We start from the raw sequence: 14,547 nt of genomic DNA on the forward strand, positions 1-14,547 counted from the left end.
TATAACCCGCCTGCTGGCTCCTTCTTCATAAACTGCTCTTTCCCTTCGGAGGAACCTCATTTTAGTTTCTCAATCACAAAACATCTGACCCCTCCCTCTCACACTCAACAGGAAGTTGCTAGCTGTCAACTATTTAGCTGCATGCTGTCCAGAAATTTATTTTGCCTAGGCTTTGTAGGCTTAAAAAATTCAGAGGCAGCTTTATAAACTAGCATATTTCACCAGTGAATCTTGGTGAATCTGCCCTCCCAAGGAGGGCAAACAAAAAAATGAAAACCGCTCCAAGTTTCCTGCTTCCTTGGTCTCAGTACAACTGTCTTTAACTGAAATCACTACTTTTCCACAGATGTCCTTTCTGGGCTGTTTCACAGACTCAGTATACTAAGCACTGTTGAGGGATGGTGTGAGTATAGCTTACTCAGCAAATTTTTTTCCATCCAGAAAATCATTAGCTTGGACGCTTGTCCCTGGAGTGGCCTGGGTTCTAGTGTCCTTGCAGTGGCCTCAGAGACAAAAGAAAAGGAAGGGTAAGGAAAGGGAGGGAGAGGAAATATATAAAAAGGCACACAGAAAGAAGAGAGACTCAAAACATTCCTTAAGATTCTTCTATTCAACTCCTCAATTCTATTACTGGGTATATACCCTAAGAATTGAAAACAGATACTGAAAAAAGTACTTGAACACAAATGCTGATGGCATCTTGTTCACAACAGGCAATGGTGGAAATAAGCCAACTGTCCATAAGGAAGGAAGAGATAAACAAAGCTGGTACATCCATAATATTGAATATTATTCAGTCATAAAAAGGAATGAAGTATTGATATGTGTTATAATATAAATGAACCTTGAAAATATTATCCTAAATTAAACGAGGTATTCACAAAAGGCTACCTGTTATATGATTGCATTTGGAATACAGTGCCCAACCCTCAAGTTCCCCTTACTGTCTTTTGTACAATAAATTCTCATGTCAGAGTAAAAACCAAAGAGCAGCTTTCCTGTCTGCCTATGACTATACAGATGCCTCTTTTACTTTCTCCATTTCCTAATGAATCTGTCCTTTTAAAATAAAAAATAGGGGCCTCCCTGATGGTGCAAGGGGTTAAGATGCAACCTATGAAGCTAACTGCAGTCACCACAGCATGAGTTCAATCCCTGCCAGGGAGCTACCCACATGGTACAGCAGACCTCTCCCGTCTCACCCGCTGCTCCCCTCAGTAGTGTACTTCAGTCAATTTGCCTGTTCTGTTCTCCATTCTGTCTCTGGTGGATCCGCTCACTGCCTGCACCTCTGGCCTGTACCCCCATTTTTCTGTGCATAAATAAATAAATCTTTTAAAAAATAATTAAGATAATTAAAAACCAAAGACTTGCATGCTCTCTGTCACCTGTCTGACTCCGTCTTAGCCCATGCTCCCTCTTACTCTGCTGCAATCACTCTGGCTCCCTAGACATTCCTTGAACACCCTAGGCAGGTTCCATTTTCAGACCTTTTCACTTTCTGTCCCTTCTGCCTAGAGGAGGATGGCTCATTTTTTCACATCCTTGTGGTCACCATTTATTTTTGACTACTTCATTTGAAACTCAAGCTCTCTTTTTATCCCTGGCACATTCTGTCTCCTTTTCCCCAAAGCACTTATCATAATCTAAGAAATTTCATGCTTTATTTGTTTATTCAGTTCATTATCTGTGTTATTATATCCTCCAGAAAAGTGTAAGATTTTTGAGGGCCAACAAGCATTGATCAGTAGCAAATACACAGTGGGATTTCAGCAGACTGTTTATTGAATGAGTCAATAAATTAATGATCAATGAATATAAATCTTTGAGTGGGGAAGAAACTTTGAATGGCAAGTTTCAACCAAAGGGGAACTGTGTGTGTGGAGTGCCATGATTACAGCATACTCTATTATATAATGCTCCTGTTAGAAACTAAACCCTGTCTCAATTGATACCCATTTAAACCTCTTTATTTCATCACCAAGAAAACCACAGGTAAGCTATTTATCACTTCATTTATCACTTTTTTTTTAAAGTTTTTTTTTTATTTAAACAAGAACTGGGGTACAGTCAGAGGTGCGGGAGGGTGAGAGAATTCACCAGAGCGGGGAGTAGAACAGGCAGATGGACTGAAGACACTTCTGAGCGGAGCAGCGGGTGAGGCAGGAGAGGTCTGCCACGCCATGTGGGTATCTCCCTGGCTGTCCGGGAATCAAACCAGCGCTGCAGAGACTGTGGACAGCTTCACAGCGTGGCGCTCAACTCGCTGTGCCACTGGGGAGGCCTTCACTTATCACTTAATTTTCAACTTCTGTTGAAATGTGAAAGAAGTGCTAACATTTTTCTAATGAGATTATGTCAAGTGTTGTATGTGAAGATAATGCATACAATGAAAGTGCTACACAAAAGTAATGTAACTACTGATATTTATAAACATCTTGTGTATTTACATATTTAAAATACATTTATATATTAAAATGCATCACAGTTGTCACTGATCTACTGAAAGAAATTCAAGGACAAAAGTCACACTATTTGTTTTTGTTTTGCTTCCCATGCCTTAGGGAATCATGGACATTGAAGCATATTTTGAAAGAATTGGTTATAAGAACTCCAGGAACAAATTGGACTTGGAAACATTGACTGACATTTTTCAGCACCAGATCCGAGCCATTCCCTTTGAGAACCTGAACATCCATTGTGGAGAAGCCATGGAATTGGGCTTGGAGGCCATTTTTGATCAAGTTGTGAGAGAGAATCGGGGTGGGTGGTGTCTCCAGGTGAATCATCTTCTCTACTGGGTGCTGACCACAATTGGTTTTGAGACCACAATATTAGGAGGGTATGTTTACAACACTCCAGCCAACAAATACAGCACTGGCATGATTCATCTCCTCCTGAAAGTGACCATTGATGGCAGGAATTACATCGTTGATGCTGGGTTTGGAAGGTCTTACCAGATGTGGCAGCCTCTGGAATTAATTTCTGGGAAGGACCAGCCTCAGGTGCCTTGTATCTTTCGCTTGACAGAAGAGAACGGAATCTGGTACCTGGACCAAATCAGAAGAGAGCAGTACATTCCAAACCAAGAATTTCTTAATTCTGATCTCCTGGAAAAGAGCAAACACCGAAAAATTTATTCCTTTACTCTTGAACCGAGAACAATTGAAGATTTTGAGGCTATGAATACATTCCTTCAGACATCTCCAACATCTGTGTTTACAAGCAAGTCCTTTTGTTCCTTGCAGACCTTAGAAGGGGTTCACTGTTTAGTGGGCTTCACCCTCACTTATAGGAAATTCAATTATAGGGACAATATGGATCTGGTAGAATTTAAGACACTGAATGAGGAAGAAATAGAAGAAGAGCTGAAAAATATATTTAATATTTCCTTGGAGAAAAAGCTTGTGCCCAAACATGGTGATCGGTTTTTTACCATTTAGAATCAGGAGTCAGTCAAAATGACTCAGGATTTCTTCAGGTATTGATTTTTTTTATTATAAAAAAATTAAATATATATAAAATCAGAGAAAATAAAATAGATTGCTGTTATTTATCACTCTGTTGATAAACTTTCAATTTTCAACTGGCCACCTATTTCTCAGATTTCCTCAATGCCGCGACATTGTGTTGAAAAAAATCCTAGATTCAAGTTATTCATCTTTAAAGATGTCAACATAAATAATGACTTCTTCAAGAAGCATAACCACATTTTCAAATTTGGTATTAATAATGGTGTTTTAAGGATGGTCTACGATTTTCTTGGGAAAGCAGTGAATTATGCTGGAAAACCTCCCACAGTGGTTGCTTGTTGAATTCCTAGAGAGTGTTTTCCCTATTCACACTGAGGAAATTGTTTTTATTACAGTAAATCAGTCAATATTCAATATCCAAATTTTACACAAATGTCACACGTGGAACTTATGATTTGATTGCAACAAAGAAGAATGAGACATGACATTGCTTCCAAAGAACTTAATAGTATCAAGACAAGGCTTAAACCAACACGTAGTGGCAGGTGATTAAGCACAAAGAGAGTGACACAGTTAATAATTTCCTACACGGTTCTTTTCGCAACCACAGTTTTTCAGGCGCGATTTTTCTTAATTTTGGAACACTAATATTTAGAATTTCAAATTCCACAACTGTCATGTCTAAAAGTGATAGTTATTGTGAATTTAAAATGCATCTATCTGTAAGAACTGAATATCTTAAAAACTATGTTAGCACACTATTAGCTAATACATCAGTCACAAAATTTTATGTTTGAAAGTTAAGATGTTATAGACTAAGTTATTTTTCTGCAATGAAATCTTCCTTGCACTGTCTTTCATGTGTCCAAGTTACATTGTTTTACTTCCTGCTACGCTTTGAAAAAATGCATGAGCTTCAAAGTACACAGATCTAAGTTCAAACTCTGTGGACACTGGGGAATTGCTTGAGTAATCTGTGACCCAATTTCTGAGATAAAATGGGATAGTACTTCCAGAATTCACTGCCAGACCTAGAGTAAACACTCAGTAAATATTTGTTACATGAATGAATGAATAACATCAGTAATGTTTTTGACACTGAGTCAAGATTTGATGAAGTTCTTTTATCTTGCTTTATTTTCTTTCAAAAACGTACCTTCTCCATATTGCTTTATTTCCCTCTAGCTTGAAATCCTAGTCCTGAAACTCCTCAACCTTCCTCCTTTTTCCTTTATTAAGTATTAATAGGATATCAGCTGGCCCAAATCCGAATGTAGTTTTATGCTTCAGAATCAGAGTCCTAATGATATCTCAGATTTTCTGCTCACTGTTGTCCAGTCTTGGAGTCTAGAGAGACGGTGGCAGAATGAAGACACCAGGTTCTCCTACTCCACACATTTAAAACCAGGTTATAGCTAAACAATGACAATGGCCCCTAAATAACGGACAGACGGCTATTATATGCGATCAGAGCAGCAACATGGTGGAAAGAGGTGGGAAAACTAAACTGTGTTTGGAGTGATACCACTGGGTACAGCACACAAGAGAGAGGGGTGGTCACCATATAGAGCCTCTTTGCTGTTAATTCTAGGGCACCTCGTTGGCACATACTGAAGAAAAGTCTGCACAAGCTGAGAACTCTAGAAGTAAGGGCGCAGACTGGTGAATGTTGGCTTGAACATGTGACTGCCAAATGAGAACTGTTGGAGCCAGAACTGGCAGGGGAGAGCCAGACCTGTGTCTGCGTCTGCTTACAGAAAGGCTATTTGCAGCCCGAGGCTGTGATATGCAGCCCACCTGCCTTATCTCCACACAGGGGCCAAGCCCAGAGACTAGACAAATATTCCCATTAACTAGAGTTTGAAGCACCTGGATCTTAATAACATAATATATTAGTGAACATTAAGTATATCTTGTAAGGGGGTGAGTGAGGAAAGTCACACTGGTATGTGTTTAAAGGGTGTGACTGGAAAGTTTTCAGATGTGAGGTTGCCTTCACTGAGGGCTGGCAGTGACCTTGGAGAGACTTACTGGTCAAGTTGTTCAATAACTAAGAACTGAGCTCTCCTCAGAACCTCACTGGATCTGGAGCACGAAGTAGCAGAGCTCCTGATACTGAGGAAGCACTGCCAAAGGGACAATATGATACAGGGCAGGTGAGGGACACCCCCAAAACCCTAAACCTCTCTGCTCTAAATAGATTTTGCCATTGGCTGCATCATGACAAAACATACCTAGTACATAAGACCTTTAATGGAAGGAACTTTATTTTTTTATTTTTTAAAAGATTTTATTTATGCATACAAGAACTGGGGTGTGAGCTAGAGGTGTTGGGGGGCGGGGATGTGAGAGGATTCACCAGAGACAGTGGGGAGCAGAATAGCCAGGTGTACTGAACGACACTGCTGAGGGGAGCAGTGGGTAAGACAGAACAGGTCTGCTGCCCCATGTGGGTAGCTTCCTGGCCGGGAATCGAATATATGTTGCAGAGGCTGGAGATAGCTTGATGGCTGAGATTTTAACCCCTGTGCCACCAAGGAGGCCCTGGAAAGGAACTTAAACGCAATTAGTATACAACAAAAAGAAGGGAACGAATATAGTTTCCAAATCTAGCACCTGAAGTTACTCGTCCCGCGTGAGTAAATGCCTAGCCACACAGGGTTGGCCCAAAGCAGGGCCACTGAGGCCTGAAAGCCTGCCCTAAGTCTAAAGCACCTTCCAGCAGGGGCCCATAGAAAAGGGTCAGAAACAGCCAGAAACAACCAGACAACTCTGGGAGGAAAAGAGCAAAATCAAAATCAACATAAGAGCTGCCATTGCTAACCTCCCCACAGGTCTCTCTCCTGTGTCTGTTTCACCCAGTCCACGACCAAGAAGCAAGTGCAGCTTTTTCACATGTCTCTCTGCCCATGTGCCTCCTCCAGGTCTCCTTGCTCTCCATCTGTCTTCAGTTTCGTCTCCATGTCCTCCTTCTCCCTGCTCAGCTCCACGTTCCCTTGGGTGGGGCAGGGAACCTGGACTCTCCTCTTTCCCTGGGGACCACCCAGTTTTAAATGGACATGTTTCTCAGTGGTAGTGTTAGGGGGAAAGGATGTCATGAGCTAATTCCATACAGGCTTTGTGGACTCCACCCCGACTCCAGACCAAAGCCATCAACACACAAACCCCATCATCACCAAAGGGAGGGTTGCTGGGACCTGAGGGCAGAGTTAAGCTGCCAAGTTTGGTGTAAAATCAGACATGTGAGCCTTAAGTCTCTCTCTCTTGGCCTCCTGGCTCTTGGCTCTTCACCAGCTCTCCGTGTGCCATTGGGATTCCTGGTCAGCGGATCGGGTAGGATGCATTTAAGACTTTATTTCCCTCTTTTCTCCCTGAGTTGTACATTTCCTCATTTTCCCTTCCCTTGTAAATAAACCTTTTATTAACCTTTTGTGTGCCTGCAGTTGAGTATTAATAAGTCCCTTTTAAGCGTGTGGGTGAGGACCCACAGTCAGGCAACCCGTTTTATATCAGGGTTGCCCTGTAGCAGTAGCTCTGAGGGGAGATGATCAAACACCAGAAGCCTCCTTACTACCTTGCATATATACCTTGATCCTGTGTGGTAATTGACCAGAAGCCTCTCTACTGCCTTCCATACACACCTTGATCTTAGGTGAAATCCTGGAGTTAGAAAACTTAGTGTCAAGAGTCACTGGCGGGCATTTCCCGTGGCCGGGCTAAACATGATTGTAAATGAAGAAATTGCCATTTGCAGCATCAATTGCCTATGAAAAATGGACACGGATGCTGTTTTAACCAAAGCTGAAAATCAACTAGACTTTGTTCTTTCTGTGACACCAGAGGCCTGAACCTAATTAAAGACTTTCTTGATCAATGAATGGTGGGAATTGTTTCAACCAACAAGATAAAAATCTTACTGATTTGATCCCCTCTGACCATAACCTGTTAGTATCTGATCATACAGCCATTGCCAAGCTCCCCTTCTAGCCACAAAGACGCCTGACACTTTCCCTCCAGGAAACCACCTGCTAAATGCGTGAGTTCCTCTGCCAGGCTTTTTGATCTTTGGACTTTTTCTTTCCTTTGTAGAAAGTAAAGAGATGCTGTCTTCTTGTGGAGTCTGGGGACTGAGTCATTGATTCATTGCACAATCCAGTAGGTCATGAGGGGGACTATTGCTACAGTGACCAAATGTCTTGAAGGCCAAGAAATGTGTAGCCTCTATAGAGGAAAGTAATTGCTTGCTTTCTTAAAGCAAACACTTAGTTGTTCTTTCTACTCCCCACCATCTCTTTAAATGCTGAGATTTCAGTATTCCCTGGGGGCAGCTTATCTTTTGCTCTGAAGGAACCTCTTTGTGGATCATTTTTTTGCAAATATGAGGCAAAGCTGTCTCCAGGAAGGAGGGCTTTGTAGAATAGCTGTTGGGATGACAATGCAAAAGTGAGAAGCTGAGAAGGAGCAATGAGGCCCTCTTGGGAGAGGAGCAAAGATCAAAAGGTGATGGATTATTCTCTTGAATAATTTGGACCTATGGAGCAACTTCAGGGTCCAGGTTAACATGTGAGTCCCTGAATGAAAGGGAGGCCATGTGCCCTGCTTTTAAGAACATTTCTCTGACAATTCAGAACCTATATTAAATGGTGGTTCCCCGTTATATTTCTAAGTGGTTGTTTTAGTTTGCTGGGGCAAAAATACCACAGGCTGGGTGCTTATACAAAGGAAATTTATTTCACACAGATTTGGAAGCTAAAAGTCCACAATTGAGTTGTCAATAAGTTTGGTTTCTTCTGCAACCTCTCTCCTTGGTTTGCAGATGAACGTTTTCTCCCTATGTCCTCACATGGTCTATGGTTGTTTGAGTTCTAATCCTTTCTTATAAGGATACCAGTCAGGTTGAATTAGGATCCATTTGTCCATGTGACCTCATTTTAGCTTAATTTTCTTTTTAATTGCCCTTCTCCCAATACAGTAACATTCTGAAGTACTATTAGTTAGGATATCAACACTTGAATTTTGAGGAGACACAGTTCAGCACATAGCAGTCTACCCTCATCCAAGTTCATGTCCTTGTATGCAAAATACTTCCACCCTATCGCAATAGCCCTGAAAGTTTTAATCCTTTCTAGGCACCAACTCTAAATCCAAAATCTTATCTAAATATTATCTAAGTAAATGGTAAAGGTGAGACTTGAAGTATGAGATTCATCCTGAATCAAAATTCTTCTCCACCTGAGAACTTATGAAATCAGACAAGTTACCTGCTTTCAAAACACAATGGTGGATCAAACAAAGGTTATCAAGCAAAGGATAGACAAAAGGATTTTTCCAAAAGGAAAAATCAGAAAAAAAATCAAAAGAACCCAAGCCAAGTCCAAAATCTAGAAGGCAAATTCCTTTTGATTTTGAGGCTGGCAAATAATCCTCCCTGGGTCCGTTCTCTGTCCTCTGTCCACTGGCAGAATCCCAACAGTCTGACAGCCTTTGTCCACTTCAGTTTAATTAGCAGCATTTCCACTGAGGTGGTTGATTAGATCCATGAGTCATATTGTAATTGGTCTAGAGAGGGAATGTCTAGCCACACCCCTGGCATCCTCTCCAGAACATGCATTGTTTTTTGCAATATGGAAAGGCTGAAAATTTTCAATATCTTCAAGTTCTAGTTCCTTTTTCCTTAACAATTCCTTCTTCAATTTATCTTTCTCCTCTCACTGTAGCAGTAAGAAGAAAGCTGGCTATACCTTCAAGATTTTGCTTAGAAATCTCCTCAGCTAAATATCCAAACCTATCACTCACAAATCCCGTCTTCCACAAAACACTAGGACACAATTCAACCAAGTTCTTTGCCACATCATCACAAGGGTTACCTCCCCTCCAGTGTTGGAAGTGATTTAAATGCCAATATTCTTACCAAGAGTCTCTTCAAAGCAATCTAGGCTTGTTTTAATAGTTACCTCAAAACTCTTCCAGCCTCTACCCATTACCCTGTTTCAAAACCACCTCTACAGTGTTTAGATATTACAGGTTCAACATGTTCATATTCAACATATGAATCTGGGAGGAACTTAACTCAGTATATAACACTGGTTATTGTAGTATTCCAAGAAATGTTTGACTTTTTGAGATCTAACTTGGATTTGGTAATTTTAAACCTTTCTTATTACTTCTAGTGGTTTTTTTTATTAGAAGTAATTATATAACTATAACTGTTCTATTGTAACAGGATGGTCCCCAGGAAAAAGGGAGGTTCTGGGTTCCCTGCCCCACCCAAAGGAATGTGGAGCTGAGCAGGGAGAAGGGAAGCTGCAGAGGAGACTGGAGAGGGAAGGAAGCAAGACTGAGAGCAAGAAGGAGACCCGGAGGAAGCACATGGACAGAGAGACTCGTGAAGAAACTGCGCTTGCTTCTTGGTTGTGGACTGGGTGGCACAGATGTGGGTGAGACCCATGGGGAGGTGACAATGGCAGCTTTTATCTTGATTTTGATTTTGCTCTTTTCCTCCCAGACTTGTCCTATTGTTTCTGATCCTTTTCTGTGGGTCCCTGCTGGAAGATGCTTTAGACTTGTGGCAGGCTTTTGTGCCCTGCTTTGGGCCAATCCTGTTTGGTTGGGCATTTACCCACGAGCGGACGAGTCACTTCAGGTGCTTGATTTGGAAACTATATTCTTTGTCTTTTCTGTATTACACACTAATTGTATTAAAGTTACTTTCCAGTAAAGATCTTACATGTTTTGTCTTGATGTAGTGGATGGCAGAACCTATTTAAAGCAGGCAGGTTTAAATAGGGGTGCCCCTCTCCCTGTCCTGTAATACCATATATATAATAATATCTGCAGCAGTAGTAATAAATTTTTTCCATTAATTAAGAAATAAAAATGTGTGCTGGGAACTATTTTTTTTTAATTGTGGTAACACTGGCTTATAATACTGTTTGTGATTTAGAGGTATAGGTGTACCAAGACCTCCTCAGGTTTTGATACAACACCCACAACCAAAACACCCACAGTGTCCTCCGCCACAGTCAGTTGTGCTGCCTCCACGCTTTGTTCTTTTCCCTCATCTCCCCCTCTTCGTTCTCTGGCCCTGCCCCTTCCCCCACCCTCAGGTTTGTTATTGGCCTGACTTTATTTTACCCCTTGCTTTGTTCCTCTATATTCCATATATGTGACACCAATTGTTATTTGTCTTTCGCCTTCTGACTTATTTTGCTTAGCATAACCCCATCTAGTTCCATCCATGTAGTTCCAAATGGCTAAACTTTATCTTTAATAATAGCTAAATAATATCCCATTGTGTATATAACCACATCTCCCTGATTCACCCACGTGTTTTTGGGCATTTAGGTAGTTTCCATGACTTGGCTATTATACATAGTGCTTCAATGAACATAAGAGTGTATATTTCCCTTGGAATTAGTGTTTTTTGTGTTCTTTGGGTATATACTAGTATTGGAACTGTTAGGTTATGTGGTAGAAGCATTTTATATTTTAGAGAAACCGCCGTACTGTTTTCCACAGGGCATGGACCAGTCTACATTCCCACCAACAGATTAAGAGTCTTTCTTTTTTCTACATCCTCGCCAACACTTTTTGCTTCTGGTCTTTTTTATGTGGGCCTTTTCCATGGATGTCAGAGTGGGGAACAGAACAGGCAGACTGACGAAATACACTGCTGAGGGGAGCAGCGGGAGTGACAGGAGAGGTCTGTGCACCATGTGGGACCCTTGCTGGTGGCCAGGGATCAAACTGGTGCTGCAGAGGCTGCGGGCAGCTTTGCAGTCCAGCGCTCAACCGCTGCACCACCAGGGGAGGCCCCTGACCCATCTAACTTTTTATGGAAACCAAATTCCTGGCATTGGTTGGGTTTTCCTTGTGTACGCACAAAGGAAGGATGTGTATTATTTCTAAAAATATTGCTGAGCTACATAATTGCTACTTTTAATGCCATCATGTAAAAATATTATCTCATTTTATGTGGTTATTTGGTACAAAGTTAAAAGTTAAGTGTGTAGAGTTCTAGTAATTACCCAGGTGTTATTATTATTTTTTAAATCATTGCAGACCAAGGAGAACAAATAATCTTGTTCATTTTAATGTCAACAGTAAAACCAACAGACCGTATGATCTTAATTTTATGCTGTGCAGATAAAGTCTTCACAAGTACTTCCCCCAGACTATTGTTCCTAGAAATAACCTCCCCACATCTTGTGTTCAACCACCTCATTCTTTCCTAGAACTTAAATAATTGCTTTGAGACAAATAAACTTCAAATCTGTATCTCAAGTTTCAAGCTTTTCTCTAATTTCTGATACCTCACATGTAATTATCTACCAGATATCCACACCTAGATAACTTGCCAAGCATTTGAAACTCACTATATCTAAAACCCAACTCATCATCATCCTGCCCTCATCCTGCCTATTCATTTTTCCCCATCACATATGATCAGAACTATCGTTTCCGCTACGTTCGACTTTCCCCCCTCCTTACTTCTTAATCAAATCCAGCACCAGCTCCTGACAAGTCAAGGCCACAGTGCTTTGGCTTTGCTCCCCTCTAGTCAATTTCCCTGCTACAGCCCTAGTTCAGTTCTGTTCTCAACTCCCCTGGACTGTGGCAGGAGAGTCTTCACTGACCTCCCCACTCCGGATTTTCCTGTAATCAGGTGCATCTCCCCGGTTCTGATCCTATCATGTCACCCCCTGCCCCAAAGCCTTCAGTAATGTCTCTTGCCAAATCCTTCACCCTGCTCTCCAAGGATGTGTAAAATAACATGTGCAAATATCCTTTAAAAATTAAAGAGGGCCTCCCCGGTAGCACAGTGGGTTGAACACAGCGCTGTGAAGCTGTCCGCAGCCTCTAAAGCATGGGTTCGATTCCCGGGCAGCCAGGGAGAGACCCACATGGCGTGGCAGACCTCTCCTGCCTCGCACACTGCTCCCCTCAGCACTTCGGTCCATCTGCCTGTTCTATTCCCTGCTCTGTCTCTGGTGAATTCTCTGACCTTCCTGCGTCTCTGGCCTGCGTACCCCAGCTCTTGTATAAATAAATAAATCTTTGAAAAAAAAATTAAAGAACACTATTTAAATGTTATTTGCTAACAAAGCTGTTTCTTATTGTTTTATTTATTTATTTTTAAAGATTTTATTTATTTCTGCATAGAAGAACTGGAGTGTAGGTCAGAGACTGGGGGGATTAGAGGATTTACCAGAGACAGAGTGGGAGAACAGGCAGATCTACTAAAATACACTGCTGAGGGGAGCAGTGGGTGAGACAGGAGAGGTCTGCTGTGCCATGTGGGTTAGCTCCCAGGCTGGCCAGGGATCAGACTCAGGCCGATGAGGTGATAGCGCTGAGACTTAACCCCTACGTCACCAGAGAGGCTGGTTTTATTTTTATTTTTATTTTTTTAAAGATTTATTTATTTATTTATACAAGAACCGGGGTACGGGCCAGATTTTGCAGGAGGATGAGAGGATTCACCAGAACCAGAGCGGGGAACAGAATAGGCAGACTGATGAAATACTGCTGAGGGGAGCAGCAGGCTAGACAGGAGAGGTCTGCCGTGCCGTGTGGGACCCGCGCCGGCCCGCCAGAGTCGAACTTGCACTGCAGGGGCTGCGGACAGCTTCACAGCGTAGCGCTCAACTGCCTGAGCCACCAGGGGAGGCCCCCTGTTTTATTTTTAATAAAAATCCAGATAACCCTTTGGAGAAACAAGCTTCAAGTGAATGTCTTCCTAAAGGGATTGTAACAGGGTGGTCCCCAGGAAAAGGGGAGGTTCCAGCCTCCCTGCCCCACCCAAAGGAGGGTGGAGCTGAGCAGAGAGAGAAGAAGCTGCAGAGGAGACTGAGGAAGGGAGGAAGCAGGATGGAGCCAGAAGGAGACCTGGAGGAGGCACATGGGGCCAAGAGACACGCCTTTTGGTCGTGGACTGGGTGACACAGATGTGGGTGAGAGACCCGTGGGGAGGTGACAATGGCGGTTTTTGTCTTGATTTTGCTTTTGCTTTTTTCTTCCCAGATTTGTCGGGTTGTTTCTGATCCTTTTCTGTGGGTCTGCACTGGAAGATGCTTTAGACTTGTGACAGGCTTTTGGGCCTTGCTCTGGGCCAATCCTGCTTGGGTGGACTTTTACCCACAAGGGGAAGGGTAACTTTGGGTGCTGATTTAGAAACTGTTGTCTTTGCCTTTCCTCTATTATTTCCTAATTGTATTAAAGTTCCTTCCCATCAAAGTCTCATATGTTTTGTGTTGATGTGGCAGATGGCAGAACCTATTTAGAGCAGGCAGGTTTGGGGGGCCTGGGGTGCCCCTCCCCCTGCCCTGTAACAGATTTGGCGCCCAACGTGATTTAGAACAGAGGCATCCGTGGTTAGTCAGTCCCATGGGGAAATCGGGTTTCCCTAAGGCACTGGCTACCATAAGAGCAAATGTGATTTTTGGTTTCTCTAGTGTGTTTGTTTCATATGTAGATTTGCTGTTGAAAAACTGGCTTGGGCTTTGTGAAGATTCTGTGTGTCTGTGCGTAATTTGTTTGTAGTGACTTGCTAAGAGATTTGATTTTGTGGAAATTGTTCTGTGCAGCAGTTTTACTCAAAAGATTAGGTAGTATGTTGGACCATGTGGCCAGATCAAACACGGTGTCTGAGGCCACTTGGCAGGCTTTTGTAAAACTCAGAGGTTCTTGTTGCTAGGACTTTGGACCTTTTTTTCTTTTTGTGATCTCTGCTGTCTCATTAGAATTTCTAAAGGCAATAATGATTCTTCAGTTATATGTTGCTTTGTCTTTGACTACTTCCTGACCTCTGCCTGGGGAGTTTTGCAAGCCAAGCTTGGGGCAGTATTGTCTAAATTAGCAAATGCATGCCTGGGTGTTAATAAAAGAGTAGCCTTAAGCAGTAACTGGTAATGGCTGGTAGCCTTGATGGATTCTTAGAGATAACTTGAATTTTTGCAAAGTCTGCATCAGAAAAATTAAAAAGATTTTGTCTGAGTCTGAAAAGATTTGCTGCTGTGAATTTTATCTACACAATTTGTTTTGGGCATGTTTGCCATTTGAATCCTGGATTTGT

General features: G+C 42.1%; 1 protein-coding gene across 1 annotated transcript; it reads left to right on the forward strand.

Annotated features, from left to right (window-relative positions):
• Positions 1-2,559: 2,559 nt before the first annotated feature.
• On the forward strand, positions 2,560-3,443 carry LOC311170098 (arylamine N-acetyltransferase 1; the record flags this gene model as incomplete). The annotated part of the gene is made up of 1 exon (XM_084232449.1): positions 2,560-3,443. Exon 1 carries the CDS (start codon positions 2,571-2,573, stop codon positions 3,441-3,443), a length of 873 nt encoding a protein of 290 aa, XP_084088575.1. The 5' UTR covers positions 2,560-2,570.
• Between the last annotated feature and the right edge of the window lie 11,104 nt (positions 3,444-14,547).

This window comes from Talpa europaea (assembly GCF_964194135.1).
Source record: "Talpa europaea genome assembly, chromosome: 4".
In the NCBI taxonomy this organism is placed as follows: Eukaryota; Metazoa; Chordata; class Mammalia; order Eulipotyphla; family Talpidae; genus Talpa; species Talpa europaea.